Here is a 22,349-nt window from a genome sequence, read left to right on the forward strand (position 1 = left end):
AAAAAAAAAAAAAAAAAAAAAAAAAAAAAAAAAAAAAAAAAAAAAAAAAAAAAAAAAAAAAAAAAAAAAACAAAAAACAAAAAAAAAAAAAAAAAAAAAAAAAAAAAAAAAAAAAAAAAAAAAAAAAAAAAAAAAATTCATTTCAACCAGAGAACTGTGTACATCATGTCCATCATCCACCAACAGAAGATGTGACCAACAATGCTTGGATGGTGACACAAGAAAGCCTAGACCCATCTCATCCCCTCGCGTCGTATTCTCGCCCTGTAGGTTGACGTGTGGACAGGAACAGCCTGCAGCTTGCCTTCTTGTATGACCCTGTTTCCTGAGGGGGGTTCCTGTCTTTATCTTCCATCCACCTTCTAGTCCAACATAGAGTTGCACCACTAAAGTCGCCCTGACGAACCAAGGGAATCACCGCAGTGACACTCCTCCTGCATCAATTTCTTTATCACCGCCTGTCTCTGATTCATCGTTCATTTCCAGTCCGATAAGTCTGCTTGAGTTCGATTCATCGGCGCCAATGTCAGCAGAATCCACCTGTTTGATGTCACCCGCTTCCACAGTCTCTAATGTCTTGTTGAAAAGACTAGACAGGTCATCCCCGTTGAGATCGATCTGAAATTCAAACAAACTGCCCAGGCCTTCCTGTCCGCTGTCTTCCGCGCAGTCTTCGGTGGGACCAGGAGCTGCACATGAACGCAGACCCAAGTTCCGGACGATATTGGCATCAGAAACCGGCCTGCCTGCCAGCTCAAACGCAGCGGGAGGCCCGATGGCGGGATCGTTGCAGACCTCGTTGATGCTGGCCCAGGAGCGCTCCTCCAGATTGGTGAACCGACGCTCGCAGTGACGACAGGCTCTGAGGATGCACGGCAGCGGTGGCAGCGGATGCGGGAACAGGTCAGCCGTTGATCCGCCAGGGCTTGCAGGAGAAGATGCGGTCTGTCCGGTCTGCTGCATGGCAGCTTCTCCAGCCCCGTACTCGGCTTCCAGCATGGAGATCGAAGGACTCGGAGCTCTCTCCATGTCAGCCATGGTCAGGACGCGCAACTTTTGCTGAATCAACACCTCTCGTTCTTCCTCCGTGTATTGTCCGGTTTCAATCGCTTTCAAAATCCAGGGACTGAGAAATGGGCCTCGGATGGGATCCAATGGGTCAGAGAAACCCGAGGTGTCTTCGACACAGACGAAGAACGACCCGAGGAAAGGAATCCTACCGCAAGACTCGCACTGCTCATAGGGGTTCACGGAAAACTGTCGTTCCACCACGCTGTGTGTGCAGAGCGGCAGACGGACGAATGGCTGGCGAGGTGGAATAGGTGGAAGAGGTCTACCAGAATTCTGGCTGGAGGGAGTTCCTTGAGCAGAGGAGTGATCGGAGGGTAGACCCTGTAGAGGCTGTGGGATAGATCCGTCCGACGATTGTTGACTCTGCTTAGGAGGGTTCGGGGAATCAGCCAGTTTGGCTTCATCTTTGCCGCCTACCATGATGGGCTACTGATGATGGGAGAGAAGCGATAGACTGAGGATTAAATGGAAAGAGAGATAGAGGGAGGGATGCATTGTATAATGGTAAATAACAGAGTGAATACTTTCACTTGCATCTGCCTCAGATTTTCTCACTTTCTGTCGGAGGTTGCTTATGTCGTCAGTTGCCTCGACGATAGTAATGACATGGACAACCGTGAAGACTGGGTTTTCCACAGACATGCTAATAAAAGAAGGAGTTCAACACAGACACCTGATATAGCAAATGAGTGAAGATTCTAACGAGACAATATAATCCAATTGCTCTCCTGCATTAAGTGCTTGGCCTGTTGATGCTTGTCAGTCATGGGTTCAAGAAGTGAAAATTGGGTAGAACAAATCCATTCTGCGATAAAAATAGAGGATATCTAGAATTGATATCACCCATTTGCACAGGTCATAGTTACCACTCCGTAGGTAATCAAGATCTCCAGGATAATTGCATCGGAGGTGACCGAAGCCGGGGACACGCAGGCCGCGGGACGAAGCGCCAGGGAAAGTGCCGGGCGTCGTGGCCGGTCGGACTTTGCCTCTTTCTCTCTCTCTCTCTTCCATCTCAGCTCCTCCACTTAGGAAATCCCATCCACCGCTGTTGCTGTTGTGCAGTTGTGGTCCTCCATTGCTTGCATAATTTTAGTCCTATATTAATCCTCTCTTCCTGTCCCCATCGGATCTTTAGAAATCCAAGCGTCTCTCCATTCTTTCATTTAATCCACCCACTTCCTCCACACTCCCCTTCCCTCCCCTCATCCTGTAATTCCAATTCCCAATTCCCAACGAAAGGGCCCTTTCTCGTCCGTCGAATCCTACCTCGGTAAGCTTCCTTTGCCATCCGCTCTCCAGCCTCCTCTCTTTGGTAAACAAACCATCCCCACTTCGGACCCCCCTGTTTCTCCTGTTCCCTTCTGCGCGGGACTCTTTTCCAACCTTAACCTCTTCTCCCAACCCCGTCGTGCCCCATTCCATTCATTCAGTATTCCCCGTCAACCCATCATTGCCGCCCTCCACATCTGGCTCTCCCTTGGTCGGTCATTGAATGCTTGTCCTTACTCTTTACCGCCGAGTCGCTCGCTAACCCGTACTTTTTATGAAAGCTAGGATCCTTGCTGGGTTTCGTCGTGATCCACTAGTACCCGATTGACCTTATCGCGCGCTTCCGAGATCCTTCCTTCCTTTTCACCCTCCCATCATCCGCAACCATGTCCGTCAAATTCGAAGATGAGGCCCAGCGATCGCTCCGCAAGGACACCAAGGAGTTGGCGCATAAGGTCGGCGAACGCTTGACCGGTGGAAAGACGGAGGCCGGCTACCTGGCTGTATGTTTACCTATTCTGTTCCCAACCTTGCCGCCCGGCGCGGACCGTGTCGCTGACTTGGGGATTGGACCTCGCTGCAGCTCTATCTCCGACAATTGCAGTCGAACCCGCTGCGCACCAAGATGTTGACATCGGGTGTTCTCTCGGGTCTGCAAGAAATCCTCGCCTCGTGGATCGCGCATGATGTCAGCAAGCATGGACACTACTTCAGCGCCCGCGTGCCGAAGATGCTTCTCTACGGAATGTTCATCAGTGCCCCTCTGGGCCACTTCCTCGTTGGCATTCTTCAGAAGATCTTCGCCGGCCGGACGAGCCTGAAGGCCAAGGTCCTGCAGATTCTCGTCAGCAACCTGGTGGTATGTTTGCCCTGTCTGGACTGCCGTCAACTGCGATGAATTAACAAGTCTAGGTCTCCCCCATCCAAAATGCCGTCTACCTCACCTCGATGGCCGTCATTGCCGGCGCGCGCACGCTGCACCAGGTCCGCGCTACCGTCCGCGCGGGTTTCATGCCCGTCATGAAAGTCAGCTGGGTGACTTCGCCCATTGCGCTGGCTTTCGCGCAGAAGTTCCTGCCCGAGCACACCTGGGTGCCGTTCTTCAACATCATCGGGTTCATCATCGGAACCTACGTCAACACCCACACGAAAAAGAAGCGCTTGGAGGCTCTCAGACGGGTAGGTTGATTTCTTCATATGACCTGACGGATAGCTAACGCGTGATGAATTAGCGCTACGACCAACGCCGCGACCCCGGCGCACCCGGCAGACCTGGCAGCGAATACGACAAGGAATACCGGTAAATAAGGTGGATGTACACTACTTGCTGCTACTTAGCTAGCAGCTGGTAGACCGGTCCAATCTTCCAGCCCCAATTCCAAAACGATTGTCAAGAAAGCCTGCAGTCTGATCCCTTTAACATGACAAAAGTTCTGGGGTTGAATTGCCATTGGAACGAAACCACCTCGCCGTGTTGATCTCATTTATTTTTCCTTTCCCTTCCTGTTACCCTACCCTAATCCGGCCCGGAGATCTTCACTCTTCTCCCTCTCTATCTTGTCTCCTTTCCGTGTCTGATTGCTCAGATGAAGAGATGTTTCACTGTTATGATCTATGCTTTTTCTTATCTTATTCTACCCTTTTGCCTCCTTTGTATGAGGATTTACCTTGGCGATATACATACCTGAGAATCGATTGTTTATAATGTCGCCTTTATATTGTTGAAATGCCAAATATCCAGATTTTCTGTGGGTCGATTTTTTAGTTAGAACGTACGGTGATCAGATTTGGCTCCGCGCTGGCTGTATAAGCAGTGATTGTCGTGGGAATCTTCTCATCAAGCTTATTTCAGAAAGTTTTGGAAGGTAAATGAACGGCAATCCATCTATTCATCCTGATGCATCCCCACAGACCGGGCAATCCTCGTAATCAACCACCACGATCAAATACCCCACTTTACTACATGCACACATAGCAGTCAGATAATTAGCTAGATAATTCGTATCCACTCCACTTGCTATCCTCCCTCCCCTCAAAGACACCCAGCTACCCACCCAACAAGGTAAACAGATTAATTCATTAAAGAAGAGAGCCGGATCACTCGACCTCCATCCCCCCCTCCCTCTTCTTCCCAACCCACTCCACAAACTCATCCAACGCCCCAGGCCACGCCCCATCCTCACTCCACCACCCAAAGGCCTCATCCTCACGGGTCTTCCGCATAAACACTTCCACCTGCTCCCATAGGTCCTTGTTGACGGGTTTCTTGCCGCGCTCGTCCAGGAACTCCACCCACCAATCCAGCCACGGCGTGGTCGCCGTGTTCCATTCGATGCCGCCGTTCGACGGCGTGAAGAACAGACTCCATTGCTCGGCGGCGATCTCGAATGGTAGGTTACGTGCGCCTTGCATGCGGCAGAGCGGGAATGTGTAGCGGTATACTCGTCGGAAGAGGTCCGGTTGGGTGGGGATGCGGGCGCGAATGTCGGATGCGTGGGTGGTCATTTTGTCGAGCGCGTCGCAACTGCAGACTTGGATTAGTTTGGTTGGAAGGGTTGGATAGGATAGGATAGGATAGGGTATTTGAGGAGGGATGACAGAAGGAGGGAGGGAAGGAAGGGGTATACATACCCGACAGTTCTCCAACCATTCAAGAACCCCTCTCGAGTAAATTCTCCCATGGAAGGCGACTTCAAGAGCTCGGCGATGCCCAGACAGGTCACCTCATCCAGCTGGACCTGGATATCACCGAAGAATTTCATGGCGCCGTCGATGCCGATGGTGTCGGGGCTCTCGGCCGGTTCGTCTGTGGGCTGTTAGATTTCTTTGCTGGTTGAGTTGATAGATGATAGGGAAGGAGAGTGGACTTGCCTAGGTAGCTGTCGAAGATCTTGTTGATAGCAGAGGTGCTGGCCCCGCCTCCTTGGGGGCTCTGGAAGTATCTGGGTGTTGTGTTAGCTATCTGGTTTTGGAGTATAATCTGTAAAGTCTGTTTGGTGTCGACGGTTGAAAAAGGCAGGATGAGGGTTTGATGCTATGCGATAGTCGCCAATAATGGTGTATGGTAGATGTAACATATTGGAATGGGAGATCTATGTTTGCCTTCAGCTGATAAAAATCGGATAATGCGTATCAGTGGTATCGAAGATACTCCATTCCACTTGAGACTGGATAAGACCGCAAAGCAACCTGGTCCGGTAAACTGAAATAGCATCTTGAGTATGATTCATACCCGAGTGCAAATTATCCAATCTGATCAAATCCAGAACTAGGCACGACTTGATGGTTTCGGCGATGCCAAGAACACCTCACAGCGAGTCATACAGGCTCTTTGTCTGAAGTCGAGTCTGCATTGCGTCGGACGGTCTCTTCTCGAAGGGAAATGCCCTGCCATAACGATGGCTGGATAGGAAGTACGCAGAAGGCAACAGTAACCTCTGTTCTTGTCTGATGAAGGACGCGGAACAAAGCCGCCATCTCAAATAGACGAACCGCGGCCACAGGGCCGACAAATGGCGAACGACCAGCTTCGATAAAATTGCATAGAGGATTCCAGATCCAAATGCTCGAAGAGGGAACGAGTCCTTGATCTCTACCTATTGCGAAACGCAATAGCCACCAGAGAGAGACAGCAGGGGAACGCCAAGACATGTAGAAACAGACAGTGAAAGGGAAACAATCAAAATATTATGTTACTCACGCATCAATTGCTTCTTGAACATTCCATCTTGCCGATTTCAAGAACTAGACACACATCAGATGTCAGTGAGTGATATTGGGTGTGGCAGTTCACGTGACACGATGATAAACCGGGCAAGACGACAGAATCATGGGATCTGTGGAAGACAAAAGCACGGGAGATCACTGACCTTAGCAGCTACCGTATCCTTAGCCTGTGTGAAGCTCATGAACTGTGCGATCTGTTGCTTCTGCGCGCTGGAGTATGGAGGCATGGTGGGGTGAGAGAAACAGGCCGGCGCCTGCGATAAGCCGCGGATGATGGGAAAGGGTGAAGGTGGGAGATGGGACCGGGGTCAGGGACTGAGAGGATGGGAAGATGGTCTGGTGATTTGGTCCGGAAACAAGGGTTTCTGAAACGAAAGCAGGTCGTCAGGACTGGCGAAGCACAGTATATCTGATTTGATTTGAGGCAAAGTTGGGCCTGGCCGCTGACTGATCGTCCCTGCACGTGCCCCGCATTTGCCGTTTAGTGCTGGGCGGTTATGTTGTTCATTGTGTATAGACTGGGAAGTGCTTTGGCTATCTCATACAGATGTCATAGAAGTAGGGAGAGCTCTTTAGTGGATTCATTGCTACTGCAGCTATGCCCATGCTGCACCAAAATTTATACTGACGTGTTTGGGGTTCTGACAATGTCACGTGCTTCATGGTATATCCAGAATCCTTCCTCCAACATTCTGCTAAACAGCAGTCTATTGGAAGTAAGCCGGAAAGTACAAATGAAATAAAGCATTCAAGGCATTCGAACAAATATTGACATTTCCATATCTAATAGGAAGCCTTAATCTAGAGACTCAATTTCAAATCCAGACAAGAGACACTTTTAGCTGAACAGATAGACGACTCCAAAACTCCGACAGAATCCCCAGGTATCTAGCCTCCGAATCCCATTCTCTGTCTCGACATTCCACCTCGTTCCTCCTACGTCGTGAACAGAGTATCTTCCTAGAAGCTTGTCAGTATCAATTCGAGAGCCCGCCGCAACGCAAAAGTGATCGCCTTACCTCTCTGAGATACTCGCCCAGATCAGATTGCCGGTGCACAGCAATCGACGTAGGAGCGAGTTTCTTCAACTCTGCCGTGGATCGCGCGGTGATTCCAAAGCCCTGAGACCGTTAGCACTGGGCAGTCCAACCATCCGTAACCCAAGATCTTACCAAAGGAGTATCGTCCATGTTGTAGACCACCACACCCTGGTGCTCCGGAATATCCTCGCTCCATCGTCCCACATGGGCACCGAGCACACTTGAACCGTACAGGAAGGGCATCTGGCCGTTGTCGCGGATCCAGACCTTGTAGCGGGCGTGGGGCGCAATGATATCGAGGGCCGTGAGATGGACGCGGAATTTGCCCGTCTTGGTGAACTTGCCCATGCAGGTTCCGACGGTCAGGAGGTTCGCGCGAGGAATCGACGTGGCCAGGTTGGCCAGCGACAGTCTCATATAATAGACGCGGTTGCCGTGCAGTCGGAAAACGTATCGATCGCCCTCGTCTTCGGAGGTAATGAGGTTGTTCAAGGAGCGGCCGGTGTAAATGGCCAGCTTGCCAAGCATAGTCTTCAACTCTTCCTCGGTTAATTGACGCATTTTGATGGTAGGGAAGTGTGTTATTCAAGGCGTGCTTGACAGGATAACTTTTTTTTTTCTGCTCCGCGGACAAAAACTCTAGACAGAGTGGAGATCCTCTAGCGCCGGCAGGTCTTGGCACCCGCGCAGAAAAAAAAAGTTTCGGACCGCCAGGAAGAATCACCCCGTCTCAACCACCTCCAATTTCTCTATCTTCGGAGCATCAAATACAAGATGGCTCCGAGTCGCACAACCAAGAGAAGACGCGTCACTCCTCCTGCCGATGAGGGCAGTGGCTCGCAAGCCAAGAAGGACTTCTACAGCAACGCCGCCGAATGGGACATTGAACAGGATTATGAGCGCCGCCCGCGCAAGATGGGCAAAAAAGACAAGGAGCGAACGCGGTTACCGATCAAAACGGCTGAAGGCTTCCAGAATGTCGAGGAGGCTGAGCCCGAGGCTGCTGAAGAGTCCGACAGCTTCCTGGGCACCGATGACGACGACGACGACGAGCTACCGGATGCCGACGAAGGGATCGAAGACGAAGAATCCGTGGAGGAGAAGCCCAAGATTTCCTTGAAAATACAGATTCTCCAGGCAAAGGAAGAAATCGCAAAGGCTGCCACGTTGATCAACGAGGACCCCGAGGAGCATCTCAACTCGTTCAAGACGATGTCGGAAATGGTGGAGAAGGGTTCGCATGTTGCGATCAAGAAACTGGCTCTGGCCGCACAGGCAGCCATCTATAAGGACGTCATCCCCGGGTACCGGATCCGCCCTCTCAGCGAAGAGGAGATGACCGGCAAGATCTCCAAGGACGTGCGCAAACTCCGTGACTTCGAGCAGACTCTTGTGTCGGGGTACAAGCACTACGTGCACACGCTGTTGGACCTCACCAAGCCAGTCAAAAGAGGCCAGGCCGAGGTGGATCCCAGCCTGAAAAGTATTGCCATAAACTGCACCTGCAACCTGCTCCTTTCCGTGCCGCATTTCAACTTCCGGACCGAGCTATTGAAGATCCTGGTCAACCGCCTTGCGCGGAAGAAGGTCGATGACGATTTCATCAAGTGCCGCGAGACGCTAGAAGATGTATTCCACCGAGACGACGACGGGATTGTTTCCCTCGAAGCCGTGCGCATGCTGTCGAAGATGATGAAAGCCCGGGACTACAATATTCACGAAGGCGTTCTGGACACATTCCTCCACCTACGCTTGCTAGGCGAATTCGGCTCCAAGGCGTCCCGAGACAGAGTCGATCGCGGCGAGGACGAAGAGAACAACTTCCGCGGTAAGAAGCCCAAGCAGAAGAAGGAATTCCGCACCAAGCGCGATCGCAAGGTAGAAAAGGAGCGGAAGGCCGTGGAGAAGGACATGAAGCAGGCGGATGCGTTGGTCTCCCACGAGGAGAGGGACAAAAACCAGGCCGAGACCCTGAAACTGGTGTTTGGAATCTACTTCCGGATCTTGAAGCTCCGTATCCCTAATCTCATGGGCCCGGTTCTTGAAGGTCTCGCCAAATACGCCCACCTGATCAACCAAGACTTCTTTGGCGACTTGCTCGAAGCCCTGAAGGAACTGATCGGACATGCGGACAAGAGCGAAATGGACGGAGACGACGAAGACGCCGACGTTGACAACACCGAGGACGAGACGACAACGCGAGACGCCCAGCGAGAGGCCCTTCTCTGCACCGTCACAGCCTTTGCCCTCCTGGAAGGACAAGAGGCCAGCAAGGTCGCTGCCACGCTGCATCTGGACCTGAGTTTCTTCATCAAACATCTCTACCGCTGTCTCTACTCTCTCTCCGTCAACCCCGACATCGAATTCAACCCCAACAAATCCCTCCGCCTCCCCGACCCCAACATGCCCAACTACGGGAACCACCGGTCCCGCAACAAGGTCAACTTCCAGACTCCCACCGTCCTCCTCCTCCGCTGCATCTCCTCCACTTTACTCTCTCGCGCCCACGGCATCCCGCCCTCCGTCCGACTCGGCAGCTTCACCAAACGCCTCATGACCACGTCTCTCCAAGTCCCTGAGAAGTCCGCCATCGCGACGCTAGCGCTCCTAAACCAAGTCGCGAAGCACCACGCGCGACGGATCTCGCCGCTCTGGCACAGCGAGGAACGCAAGGGCGACGGCGTATTCAACCCCTACTCGCAGGAAGTCGAAGCCACGAATGTATTTGCCGGAACGGTATGGGAGGGAGAGCTCCTGCGACATCACTACTGCCCGCAGGTGCGCGATGCAGTGGTGGACATGGAGAAGATGATTTCGAAAAAATAATGTTGTTGTTTCCTGTAACTAGTATCTTACGCCGGATAAGTAGTAGCTACTATCATTTCATACCCCTTATGGCCAGCCATATCATTATTTTCTCAGTTTTTGCAGTGTTAAATCATTTCGTGATTCCATTCATAACTACCTATCCATGATTCATTAATCATCATCAGGCTTCTTTTGTGAGAATTTTAAAAACATTTCGTGGCCCGGCAGGATCTCTTCAAGAGTCCACAGAAAAACAACAAAAAGAAAGAACAGAAACCACGTGATCCCTTCCAATCAACGTCACATACAATCACCGCCACGTCACTTTCATCTCAACTCAATGAACAAAACTGAAACCAACCCGATATTCCACTATGTCCTGAACAACTCAGGATAGAACCAATTCGACAAGGCGAAATAAAGTGGTTGTCAAAAAAAAGAACAGTCTCCAACTGAACCGATCTGATTGATTGATGAAAGACGAATGATCGACGAGCAAGCGAAGCGACGGATTAATTGTTGCCCTGGGGAGACGAATTGCCCTGGCCCTGTCCGGACTGATTCGCCTCATAGGGATTGCCAGTTTCGGGGGGCGCCTGGCCGCAATTCTCCTGGTACCAACGACGCATGTAGATGTCATCAATGGATGACATGCCTGGCTGCCAGCGAGGCGGCATCACGACGTTTGGAGCACCAGTGAGAGAGCTGGTCAACAAGCTGTTGTTGGCGCCATGTGCCCCATAGTAGTGGGAGACGATTGCACGAGGCGCCTGGCCGAACGAAGGGGGGTTCTGGTTCGGGTGGGTGAACGGTGCAGGTTGCTGCTGGCGGCCCGGCAAGATGGGACGAAAAGTCACAGGTGGGTGCATAGGAGGGCGACCGACATGAATAGGACCTCCGTATGAGATGCCGGGAATGTGGTGAGGCAACAGAGGGTTAGGACCGAAGGGCATGTGCTGCTGATCCTGAGAGGGCTCGCCAGACGGCTGCAGCTGGATGTTTTCAGCGGACTGCTGACGAGCGAGGCCTTCGAGACGCTCGCGTTCAGCCAGGATGGCCTTCTGGCGTGGGGTGCGCAGTGTAGGGTGCACGAAGACAGGGTCTCCCTCAGTGGAGTTCTGGTTGGCGATGGCCTCCGGGCTGCCAGGAAGGGGGCAATAGAGGTCATAGCGTGAAGTCAGGTTTGGGATGGGGATAGGCTGAGAGATCAGTGGCTCGTTGGCGCTGATACCAGTGTCCTTATCCTTGTTGCGCTGAGGGGTTCTGAAGATACCGCTGGAGGACGAGGACAGGTTGTTGCCATCGCGGTTCCGCTTGAAGCTGCTGAACACACCCTTCTTTTTCTTGTTTGGGGTGGACTTGACATCCTTGGTGTCGTCCTTCGATTCAGCCTTGGAGTCAGCCTTGGAGTCAGCCTGGGAGTCAGCCTGGGAGTCAGCCTTCAAGCTCTTGGTCTCAGACTTTTCATCGTTGACCTCGGACTTTTCGTCAGTGATGGCCTGTTCGATGCTAGGCTTGCCTTCATTCTCGAGGATGTCCTGGGGCTTGGACAGGACCTCATCGGAACTCGCCTTGACGTCCTTTGGCTCGGACTCGGACTGCTTCATAGAGGAGTTGCTGCCCTTCTTGGAGGACATCTTGTCGGCCTTCTTGGCCTTCTTGTCCTTGTCGGACCGAGTGAAACCAAAGACCATATTGGTGGCGTCAAAGATATCACCAGGTGAGAGTTGAGGAATGTGAGTAGAACTGGCTGGTCTGGATGTCTTTGGCTCAGGACTGCCAGAAGACTCCTGCCGGGGATTCTTGATGGCTCGCCTGATCTCTCGATTAATCGCAGTGTTTGGTTCTTCAGCGTTGTGGAAAGAGGGGGTGTGGAAGGTGGTGGGAGGAAGAAGATCCGAAGGGTGAGAGTGAAGGTTGTTATTGTCACCACGTTCACTCAGGTCGCCGCGGTCACCAGCCGCACACTTTTGTTCTTGCTGCTCGGCGCGTTTGCCTGTCTCGTTCAGACTGCCAGCACTAGTAGCCACAACACATTCACCCTGCTTGTTGTGTTCTGCTGCGACCTTCTTGCCCTCCTCTGGTCTTTTCACCACCCCCTCACTCTTCGGAACCGTCGCCGCACGAGCCTTCTTCTTGCTGTTCTGTCGCTTCTCGTACTCCTTGGTCCCCTTTGCCAGGTACTGACTTGCCCCCTGCGACTCGCCTTGCGAGGAGCTCCATCCCGCGGCGGTGTTGTGGGGGGCTTTGCTCGTGGTGATGGGCAGATTTCTGAGGTCAGTTCTCACCTGCGCCAGCTCTGTTTGAACACATTCCACAAGTTTGTTCTCCATCCGAAACGACTGATGCTGCAGCTCACTGACCTGACATCGCAGATACTCGATCGACTGCTGTGCCTCCCTGATGATATCGGCCTGGTTGACGGTACGCGCGTTCAGCATCCGGGCTACATCGGTCACCGACTCGACCTGGCGGATAAGCTGGTCCGTGGACCAGTTGATGTTGTTCTCCGTGTTGCGGGTCAGCTTTCCCAGCGCGGTGTCCAGGTGGTGGTGGATCGAGTTGGCGTGGGACGTGACATGCTGCTCCAGGGTCGGCGTGTTCTGGTAGCCGGGATGAGGGGGAGGAGGTGCGAAGCCTCCGTGGCTAGTGGTGCCGGTAAAGAACCTCGCTTCATCCATAGGCATTTGTGAGTCAAGCTGATGAGAGTCTAGCTGAGGGGCAAAGGGCGCGTTGTGTTGTCCTGGTCCATACTGCGTCTGTGCAGGTCGAGGTCCCGAGGGCACGAAGGCATGCCGGCTCGGTGCTCGGCGTGGGGCCTTCTTCTTCCGGCCCTGATCTGAGGACACGATCAATGGGTGCTGCCTCTGCTGTTTGTCTGACGCCGGCTTGTTCTGCTCCACGGGGCCGGCCTTTGGGGCGTTCGTGGCCTCTGCGGTGTTGTCGTCGTAGATGGATGGCGAGTATTCATAGACAATCTCTGCAGCGGGCATAAGGCCCCCCGTCGCTTTGACCGGGGTGACTGGCCCTTCTTCTGCTTTCATGCTGCAGACTCTTTGTCCTGGCATGACAACCTCCGGATGGCCAGCGTTGCGCAGTTCCCCCGTATGAGCTGGAGGAGAAGATCCATCGAGCAGCAGCGTCTCTAGCCGCGTGCCGGTCTGCGTCTGCCTCATCGTGAGGCCATCGCTGTGTTCATCGTGGATGAACGCGTGCCGGAACTTCTCGGCCTTCTTTTCGCCCTTCGCCATGGCCGCCGGAGGAGACGAATACATGCTGCTTTGTGACGCCCTGTCCGTGCCCAGCGACTCGTGGAAGCTCGACTTGCCCGCCGGCGCCGACGACGGCTGCTCCGTATTTCCGCCACGTGCCTTCGGCACGTACAGCCTCTCCTCCTCGAAAGAGGGAGGTGACTGCGCCAGCCGTGGTGTCCTCAGACCCCCCTCCGCCGAGATGCCGCTGCTACTAGACTTTCGCAAAGTAGGCACCGCCGGAGGCGGGGACGAGTTCTCCCGCCGAAACTCTCTGGCCAGGTCCTTCAAACTGAACTTCGACCGGAGCGAAGCGACCTTGGACTTCTTCCCTGAGTCAGTCGGGCTCTCTGGCGCCAGATCCCCCGAGCGCTTCTTCGTCAGTCTCGCCCTATATGTAGACGATGACCGTCTCTGGCTGGATGCCACCTCCGCCAACTCGGCCTCAGTTGGCGGCAGGTGGCGCGGCTTTGGCATTGGGAGGGCCAGTTCCTGGTCGTAGTCCAGGCCTTTTGATCGTCGGCCGCTGCCCGTGCTTGGGCGCGGCGTTTGTTCTGTGATATGACTGTCTGTCAGTCTATTGTTTCCTTCCTTTTTCTTTTTCTCTTTTATCTCATTTGTTTTCCTTTTCCCTTTTTCCTTCCCCCCCCCCAAAAAAAAGAAAAAAGAAAAAGAAAAAAAGGTTAAAAAACAGAAAACAAAAAATGTTAAAAAATCAAAAACCAAAAAAAGAAGATCGAAAGATCGTCACCGGCAACAGAAGAAAAGGATATGTTTTGAGAAAAAGACAGAGAGACACAGAGAGACACTGAGAAACGCACAGAGACAGGCACACAGAGACAGGCACACAGAGACAGGCACACAGAGACAGGCACACAGAGACAGGCACACAGAGACAGGCACAACAAGAGATACATCAAAGGCATCAAATCAACCAAACAAAACATAACCCAAGCCCCAGACCGACCACAAAAAGAACCATGAAGACTTACCTTGGTTAGGACTGGCACTCTCACCCAACTGCCTCTGCCTCTCTCTCTCCTTGGCCTTCATCTGCGCGAACGCGTTGCCTTGAATATAAGACATCTGGGGCAAGCTGACGCGGGGATTCAGTGAAGCGAAGAGAGCAGGAGGGTCGCGGTCTCGGGTCTGTTTGTTCTCCTGAGGAGACATGACCGTGGTCTGTCAGGGGAATATGGAAGATGGAGATTGATGGACAGAGGGTAGATTATGGATTTGTCAAATCATGGAGATTGATCGACTCCGAGAAGATGAGGTATGAGCGAGTGAGGAAAATGGATATGAAAGTGCTCTTGCTCGTGAGCGGATACAGCGACTTGGCTGTCAGAGTGAGGATGTGACGTGAAGAAGATCAACCACGAGTCTGCGATCGATACAGAAGAAACAACAGAAGGGAACAATAGCCGACAGGCGTGAGAAGAAGAGAGAGGGAGAGAGAGAGAGAGAGGATTACAACGTCTCTACCCAGCAACGTCAGAACAACTCGATTGTCACGTCACAAGTGACGTGACGTGAGAAAGATCAACAACGAGTCTATCAGCGAAGCAGGATACAGCGCAGAAAGACTGAAAATACTCAAGGAGGACAAGATTTTTTTTGAGCAGACGCAACAACTTGGACTGCCAAAAACAACAACGGTAACGGGAATGTGGCGTGACGTGAACGATGATTCCCCAGCCGCCGATGCGATATCCAGAAGTTTGAAAGAGAAAGAGAAAGGAAGGACGAGGTGCGTGGGTTGAAGAAGTTGATAAGCGAAGGACAATGTAACGGGAGGCAGAAGAAACAGTTCACTACAAAAAGTGGGCGAGGAGATGAAAACTTTTATCTCTATCACTTTCTCTTACTTTTTCGCTGGCGCACCCGCATAGAGATGAAAGCATGCCTTCATCTTCATCTTCGCCTTCATGGCAGCCCTATGGGCCCGTCTCTATCAGTCGCAGACCAGGAGACGCTAGTCCCATCTGGGCTTTGTTGATGGCAGTTGCAATGGTGAATTTCACCCCATGAACGTGAATTTCGGTGCGTGCTGGTTTATGTGGTCCGTGGTCTGGTTGTATATGTTTCTTCGGCATCGATTTGTGGGCATGACAGTGCAATAGAGGCACAGCAGATGGGCAGGTAGATTGCTTTATCGGACATTGGTTTTCCATCTACATCTTTCACTTCCTCCCTCCCTCCCTACAGTATGATATACACATTATTACCCCCAGGAGAACGAACGAACACAGAAAGCACCATGGCGAGTACAAACGGAAAGAAGAAAAACCACATATCAACCTCATTCACGCCAAGAAACAAGCTAACAACTACCTCCGGACACCTTAGATGATATCAGACGGCAACAGCAAAAAACCCAGAATACCAAATTCTCCATCCCAACTCGTCCAAGAAGTATATCGATCACCCTCCGAATAAGCCATGCAGATAGCAAAATCCTCTACCCTATTCCAAGCCCCAAGGATTGGTGGTATACCGTATCCCCCATACAAGACCCCTCAAGCCTTGAGCATGGCGAGAATTGTGTGATCTGGTGTCTAGCAACACAGGAAGGAGGAGGTAGTTACCTATCAATGCGATTACAAGATACCCCCCTCCAACACCCATGAATCAAAGGACCAAAGAAGCACCCGAAAGAACACAATCACCACGATCTATATCTTCGATATGATCCAAGCCAAATCAGAGAAGAACAAGGGGAGGGCAGAGAAAACAGCCAAAGCAAGAACAGAGATTCAAGAGAGGAAGAAGAAACACGTCTACGGTACAGATAACAGGGGTGGAAGAAAGGATTGATCAATGTTCCTTGTACGTATGATCCATATTACAAGGAAGGTTCTTTCAGCCTGCTGGTCCAGGGGACTTATAAAAGATTGAGGTTGAGTGGCTAGTGGCTACATACATTGGTGGTAAGCTTTCATATTGGACAGCAAAGTATTCGACATCTGGATATACTAAGTGATGGAGCCTACGACCAAGAACCACAAACCACCAAGACATCAACACATTTAGAAGAAAAGAAAATTCTCATTATCATAAATCATCAAGAACATCAAATCATTACATCCCATGCAGCAAAGCGAGTAACCAGACACCAACCATCAGACAGGTGCGCTGATATCTGGCCACCAATGCATCCATCCACCCATCCATCCATGTATCCATTAGTCAATCAATCACTCAAATCCACCCATGAATCAAATCTCAAGAAACATGCGCGGACAGACAAAGGTAGTGAGTAGACAGAAATTGCAAATCGAGATGGGCGAGCAATCCAGTCTGGAGAGGAGAGCATGTGAAAAAAAGCAAAGCAAGTAACCTGAATTGATGACGAACAAAAATATCAAATACAGGGGAATCAAATCAAACTATTTCAAACAAAAGGAGTGACAGGTGAAGAGGACAGAAGTTGATATCACAACTTTATCGGGTATATGCATGCCAAACCCACAATGCTAGTAAAAAGGTAGCAGTATTCACCAGGTCTAATGAAGACTCGGTTGCTTTTCTTGGCAGTAACAGGAATAATAGACATTCTGGAACCCCGGGTGGAGACAGGGAGAAGGATTAAGTTGGGGAAGGGTGTTTACTGGTTGGATCGTCCACGGCGACGGAAAGGCGAGAAAATGGCACCGAAGAAGTTGACGAAGACGGCACGCAGAATGGTCTTCAACCAGCCATCGGCCTGGTTGTTCAAGGAGTAAGCCTGGACAGAGCGGTTCTGGCTCTGGGAGCGAGACTTGTCACCGTCCTTCTTGGCCACCTGCTTGTCCTCATCTGTCTCGGCAGAAGCAGTGGGCTCAGTAGCAGCGGGCTCAGAAGCAGGCTCGGCAGAAGTTGAAGGCTCGTTCGAGGCCGGTGTCTGGGTTTGGTGTTCCGGTTCCTTCACTGCAGGCTGCTGGCTTCCAGTAGGCTCCTCAGAGGCGCCATCAGCGGCAGGCACTGTTTGAATGGAGTCAGGTTCATCCACATGTCGGTCTAATGGTGCAATGATTCTCTTACCCTTGGTCTCTAGCTCGGCCTTCTTCTGGTCCTTGTCTTCAGTCTCGGGTTTCTTCTCAGCGGAAGCAATAGCCACCCCAGCGGCAACAGCACCAACACCAACGGCAGCGGCGGCACCAGCACCAATGACTTCAGGAGACAGGATGCTGTCCTTGGATTCAGCAGGCTCTTCTGCAGCGTCCTCCTTCACAGTTTCGGTGGATTCCGATTCGGGGACGGGCTCAGCAGCAGGGACTTCCTCCTGCACGGGGGTCTCGGTAGTAGCAGCAGGGACAGGCTCTGCTTCTTGAGACTCCTCCTGAGCAGGGGTCGTTTCTTCGGCGGGCTTTGTCTCTTCCGCGGCCTGAGTTTCCGGTACCTGCTCAGGAACCGCCTCGGTGGCAGGCTCAGCCACTGGCTCGGGCACACTTGGCCTCTCCTTGGGAGCTTCAATCGCCTCAGCAACTTCGTCTTCCGTGTTGTTCTGGGTGGTCGATTCCTCCTCAGGCTCTTCCGTCTCCGTCACGGGCTCGGCTGCAGGCGGGTCCGCGGGAGTCTCCACAACAGGCTCCTGGGTAGCGGGCTCCTCGATGACCTCTTCCTTCTTGTCAGAGACATCGGCAGCGGGAGCCTCGGTTTCCGTGGCGACTGGCTCCTCTGAGACGACTTCCTTGGGTGCTTCAGCAACCACTTCTTCGGTTTCGACCTTGGCGGGAGAATCTTCAACAATTGGCTCCTCAACCTTGGGCTCCTCGGCGGGTTGGAGGGCTTCTTCGGCTGGCTCCTCCTTCGGTTTGGTGGCGACAGGCTCCTCGGGCTTGACCTCCTCGACCTTGGCTTCTTCAGTCTCGGGCTGGTCAATCTTAGATTCTTCAACCTGGGGCTCTTCAGCCTTGATCTCGGTAGATTCCTCGACCTGGGGCTCTTCGACCTTGGGCGCCTCCGTAACCGGCTCCTCAGCAGTGACTTCCTCGGTCTTGGACTCTTCGACAGTCTCCTCAACCGTGGCTTCCTGAGCCTCGGGGACCTTAACCTTAGGTTCCTCAATTTGGACCTCTTCGGTCTTGGTTTCCTCAACCTCGGGCTCCTTGGCTTCAGGCTCTTCAGCCTTGACTTCCTCAGGCTTGGGTTCTTCAGGCGTGGGCTGCTCGACCTGGATTTCTTCAGCCTTAGGCTCCTCGGGCGTAGCTTGTTCAACCTGAGGTTCCTCGACCTTAGTTTCCTCAGCTACAGGCTCCTCGACCTTGGCCTCTTCAGCCTTGGGTTCCTCCACCTTGGTTTCAACCGGAGTCTCCTCAGCCTTGGGTTCCTCAACCTCAGTCTTAGCCTCTTCGGTAGCCTCCTCAGCCTTGATTTCCTCGGCCTGAGGCTCTTCAGATGCAGGCTCCTCGACCTTGGTTTCCTCCGCAACAGGCTCAACTTCCTTCGCGGGCTCCGACTTGGCGGGGACCTCCTCCGGCTCGTCCTTCACTACCGATTCCTCGGTGGTCTGCTCAACAGGAGCAGGCTCTTCCTTGGCGGGTTCCTCCGTGACGGGCTCCTCCTTGACGGGCTCCTCCTTGACGGGCTCCTCCTTGACGGGCTCCTCAACAGCGGGAGCCTCGGGCTCGGTCTCCTTGACAGTTTCCTCCGCAGATTTTTCGGGGGTCGGTTCCTCGGCGGTAGGCTGGACAGATTCCTCAACGAGGGATTCCTTAGGCTCCTCAGCGGTCTCCTCAGCGACAGGGGCATCAGCCGACACCTCGGGGACCTTTTCTTCGGTGACCTTCTCTTCGGTGACCTTCTCTTCGGAAGGAGCCTCAGGAACAGCCTCTTCGACGGTAGGCTCCTCGACCACCTCCTTGGAAGGTTCGGGTTCAGCGGCGGGAGTTTCGGAGACCTGTTCGTGAGCGGTCTCCTCTACCTGAGACTCCTTTGCGGGTTCCTCGACGGTGGGAGCTTCGGTGGCATGCTCTTCGACGACAGGTTCCTTCTCCGTAACGGGTTCGGACTCCTGCATGGGTGCAGCTTCGGGAGTAGATTCCTGGACAGGCTCGGGAGCCGCAGCCTCCTCAGTGGTCGATTCCTTAGGGGTCTCTTCAGAAACGGGCTCTTCCTTAGCAAGCTCCTCAACGACCTTCTCTTCTGTCTTCTCTTCAGCAGACTCCTTGGGAGTTTCCACGGTGGTCTCCTCTTCCGCAGGTTGCTGAACAGTCGGCTCCTCGGAAGCAACCTGAGTCGGCTCGGTCTCCTTCACCTCGTCAGTAGAGGGGTTCTCGGTATGCTCCTCGGCGGCCGGCTTCTCTTCTTCGACAGCTAGCTTAGCGGGCTCCTCGGTCGCCTCCTCCGTTGGCTTCTCGGTAGCTTCGGCGGCGGCCGGGGTTTCGAGGGCAGACTCCTTCACCGGCTCCTCCGCGGGAGTCTCGGTCGAAGGTTTCTCGGTAGCTGGCTCCTCGGTAGCGCCGTTCACCTCCTTGACAGGTTCTTCGACAGCAGGCTCGGTGGTAGCGGGTTCGTGGACAGACTCGGAAACAGGCTCTTCGACCTTTTCTTCGGCGGCAGCCTCCTTGGGCTCTTCAACCGCAGGAGTTTCTTCAACCGGCTTCTCTTTAGCATCCTCCTTCACGGGCTCCGCAACCGCGGCCTCCACAGATGGCTGCTCATCAATAGATTCCTTAGCGGGTTCTTCGGCGACAGGTTCGGGCTCCTTGGGGGCTTCAGCGACGGGAGCAGGCGTCTCCTCGACAGCAGGCGCTTCCGTCGATGGCTGCTCGACTGGAGCTTCCTCCTTGACAGGTTCCGGAAATTCCTTCTCGGCAACCGGCTCTTCCGGTTGCGGTTCGTCGACCGGCTTGTCCTCGGCGATGACCGGACCGCTGCTCGCTGTCGAAGGCTCCTCGGGTTCAGGCTTGTGCTCACCCTTCTCAACCGCCTTCTTTTCGACAACAGCGGGGACTTCCTCCGTCTTTTCGACGACCTCTTCCACGGGTTCGGGCTGGGACGTAGTCGGTTTCTCCGCCTCCACCGTCTCGGCCGTTCCGTTCACGGGTTCCATCGCGGGCTCTTGCGTAGCAGGCTCGGCGTCAATGACCGCAGGCGCCGCATCGCCGTTTGAGACCGGCTCCTCGGGTTTCGACTCAACAACCGGCTCGGGTTCCTCAACTGCAGCGTCCTTCTCCGCCGTGCCGTTGGTCTCGATGGGTGCGGACGAGTCCTTCTCCGCAGACTCCTTAGCAGGCTCCTCCGCCTTATCAGCGGTGCCGTTCTCAACGGGCTTCTCTTCTTCCTTAGCGGCCGACAGATCCTCCTCAGCGGAAGCGACGGCGGGGGACTCGACGAGGAGGATGTTGTTCACGAGACCATCATCTCCGGGGGCTGTAGCGTAACACAAGCAGCAAATTAGCTCAGAAAACTCAAAATAAATACACCAGGGCCAGGGTCAAACCTACCACTCTTCGCCGTCTCATCATGAAACCACGAGCCCTCGGCATCTTCTCGGAATCGATACTCATATTGACCAGCAGGGACCTGCACATCGCGATAGAACAGGTACTCAGTAGACGTAAGGCCCTCGTCATCCTGGAACTCGACGGTCTTCACGGCCAATTCGAGGGGCGCCCATTTCGGATTGGAAAAGGAACCCGCCACGAAGATGACGGGCGTATCTGAGGGACGGCGCACGGAGAGCGTGACATTCTGGCTGACGGATTCAGCCATGATGAGGTTGTGAGGGGGGGAATTACAAAGACAAGGGGGGGAAAAAAGGTCGTAACAGTCGTTAGGGCAAAAGCAGACGCAATCAATGAGATGAGATGGAGGAAGATCTCACGAGACTTGATTTCAGGGTCAAGTCTGCAGAAAGTAAACAAAGACAAAGAAGCGTCAACAAAACGAACAGGCGGGAAATTTTCGACGGACAAAGATAATAATGTACAGAAGAGGGCGGGGGTATTTGGAGGGCAACAAAAAAGAAGACAACCTCCCAAGTAGAAGAGGGGATGGGGATGGAGGTAGAGTAGTAGTAATTGGTAGTAGTGGGAAGTACGGAGTAGATGGAAGAGGAGAGGATGAGGGGTAGACGAAGGAATTGATAAGGATGACGAGGAGATTGGTCCGTAGGGAAAGAAAGCAAAAAAAGGGAGGAAGAGGGAGAAGGAAGGTCGACAGCCTCTGCCTGCGTACAGGAAAAAAAAAAAAAAAAAAAAAAAAAAAGATGGAGCTCCGGTAGGGTTCCACTGGAGGACTTAGAGTAGTTTAGACGGAGTAGTGCTAGTAGTCAAAGTACGATAGTAGAAGTAACACTAAGGCAGGCGGGGCAGGCGTTGTCCCAGTGACTGCAGACTCGCCCGTTTTAAATTATCATTTGATTCTGTTTAAAAACACTTCTCGCTCTGTCGCTCTCTCCTTATGTGGAATCCTCCCTCCGTAAATAAATCACTACTCCGTATGGAAGTCCCCCTATACTGGAGTCTCTCACATATGATACCCGCTATTCAGGGGCACCAGCACTCCCGATCGCAGGACTGCAGAGCATCCCCCTCTAGATAGTGATCAACTATTAATATTCTCCTCCGTCCGCCGACAGAAGCACCAGAGTTTTTTTCGAATTCTGCGAAAATGCGGTGTGTTGGCGCCATCGTGCGATCACCAATCACTGCCATGCCGGCCGCTAGTCTTCCCTATTGAAGTTAGGGATGGGCGAGGAACTTGTTAGCTGGACTCCCTGGAGAGATACTACTGCTGGAAGTGTCGGCTGATAACCAGACCAGAGCAGAAAAATCTGATCAACGGATGAGGATGGAAGTCGAAAAGTGGAGCCACCTACAGAAGAGGGTCGAGGGAGCTTTTAGAGCGGTTTAGGGCGCTGGTGGCACCATTTAACGGTGGATCGCCTGCCAGTTATGACGACGGTCGGTTTGCCTTATTGTTATGGATTGTTTATTTGATTCCATTTGGTCGGTTTGTATTGACGGAGGAGGAAGTACTATCTTGCAAGTACTACGAAGTAGGGCTCTAGGAATAGATAGACCGGACGGAGTAGTATAGCCATCCCGAATCAATATTAACCATCTCGATCGCGTAACCCTAACGGTGAGATCATCGGGCATGAATTGCATGAACCCGGGAAGTGAGTCATTTGGCCTCGATTGCATAACTTCCATTCAATTTTCGTCGCCTGCGCAATGGGATTGTGTCGGTG

At 52.9% G+C, this 22,349-nt stretch overlaps 7 protein-coding genes across 7 annotated transcripts; 2 read left to right on the forward strand and 5 right to left on the reverse strand.

Moving 5' to 3' along the window:
- Positions 1 to 414: 414 nt before the first annotated feature.
- KD926_003773 (uncharacterized protein) lies at positions 415 to 1,491 on the reverse strand (the record flags this gene model as incomplete). The annotated part of the gene is made up of 1 exon (XM_053095016.1): positions 415 to 1,491. One exon carries the CDS (start codon positions 1,489 to 1,491, stop codon positions 415 to 417), a length of 1,077 nt encoding a protein of 358 aa, XP_052950260.1.
- A 1,238-nt stretch (positions 1,492 to 2,729) lies between these two features.
- Positions 2,730 to 3,647, forward strand: KD926_003774 (Mpv17/PMP22 family protein; the record flags this gene model as incomplete). The annotated part of the gene is made up of 4 exons (XM_053095017.1): positions 2,730 to 2,846; positions 2,927 to 3,202; positions 3,256 to 3,522; positions 3,576 to 3,647. The coding sequence occupies 4 exons, from the start codon at positions 2,730 to 2,732 to the stop codon at positions 3,645 to 3,647; spliced, it is 732 nt and encodes a 243-aa protein (XP_052950261.1).
- Positions 3,648 to 4,440: 793 nt separating this feature from the next.
- Positions 4,441 to 6,296, reverse strand: KD926_003775 (DCN1 family protein; the record flags this gene model as incomplete). Its single annotated transcript, XM_053095018.1, has 5 exons — positions 4,441 to 4,867; positions 4,975 to 5,156; positions 5,668 to 5,935; positions 6,044 to 6,087; positions 6,213 to 6,296. 5 exons carry the CDS (start codon positions 6,294 to 6,296, stop codon positions 4,441 to 4,443), a joined length of 1,005 nt encoding a protein of 334 aa, XP_052950262.1.
- A 709-nt stretch (positions 6,297 to 7,005) lies between these two features.
- KD926_003776 (ribosome biosynthesis protein NIP7) lies at positions 7,006 to 7,670 on the reverse strand (the record flags this gene model as incomplete). Its single annotated transcript, XM_053095020.1, has 3 exons — positions 7,006 to 7,029; positions 7,089 to 7,190; positions 7,242 to 7,670. 3 exons carry the CDS (start codon positions 7,668 to 7,670, stop codon positions 7,006 to 7,008), a joined length of 555 nt encoding a protein of 184 aa, XP_052950263.1.
- A 213-nt stretch (positions 7,671 to 7,883) lies between these two features.
- On the forward strand, positions 7,884 to 9,935 carry KD926_003777 (nuclear export protein Noc3; the record flags this gene model as incomplete). The annotated part of the gene is made up of 1 exon (XM_053095021.1): positions 7,884 to 9,935. One exon carries the CDS (start codon positions 7,884 to 7,886, stop codon positions 9,933 to 9,935), a length of 2,052 nt encoding a protein of 683 aa, XP_052950264.1.
- Positions 9,936 to 10,429: 494 nt separating this feature from the next.
- Positions 10,430 to 14,341, reverse strand: KD926_003778 (uncharacterized protein; the record flags this gene model as incomplete). Its single annotated transcript, XM_053095022.1, has 2 exons — positions 10,430 to 13,722; positions 14,161 to 14,341. 2 exons carry the CDS (start codon positions 14,339 to 14,341, stop codon positions 10,430 to 10,432), a joined length of 3,474 nt encoding a protein of 1,157 aa, XP_052950265.1.
- Positions 14,342 to 16,775: 2,434 nt separating this feature from the next.
- On the reverse strand, positions 16,776 to 20,866 carry KD926_003779 (PT repeat family protein; the record flags this gene model as incomplete). The annotated part of the gene is made up of 2 exons (XM_053095023.1): positions 16,776 to 20,524; positions 20,599 to 20,866. 2 exons carry the CDS (start codon positions 20,864 to 20,866, stop codon positions 16,776 to 16,778), a joined length of 4,017 nt encoding a protein of 1,338 aa, XP_052950266.1.
- Positions 20,867 to 22,349: the final 1,483 nt, after the last annotated feature.

The sequence above is a fragment of the Aspergillus affinis genome (genome assembly GCF_023601865.1).
Source record: "Aspergillus affinis strain CMG 70 chromosome Unknown NODE_199_length_41040_cov_82_841101, whole genome shotgun sequence".
Lineage (NCBI taxonomy): Eukaryota > Fungi > Ascomycota > Eurotiomycetes > Eurotiales > Aspergillaceae > Aspergillus > Aspergillus affinis.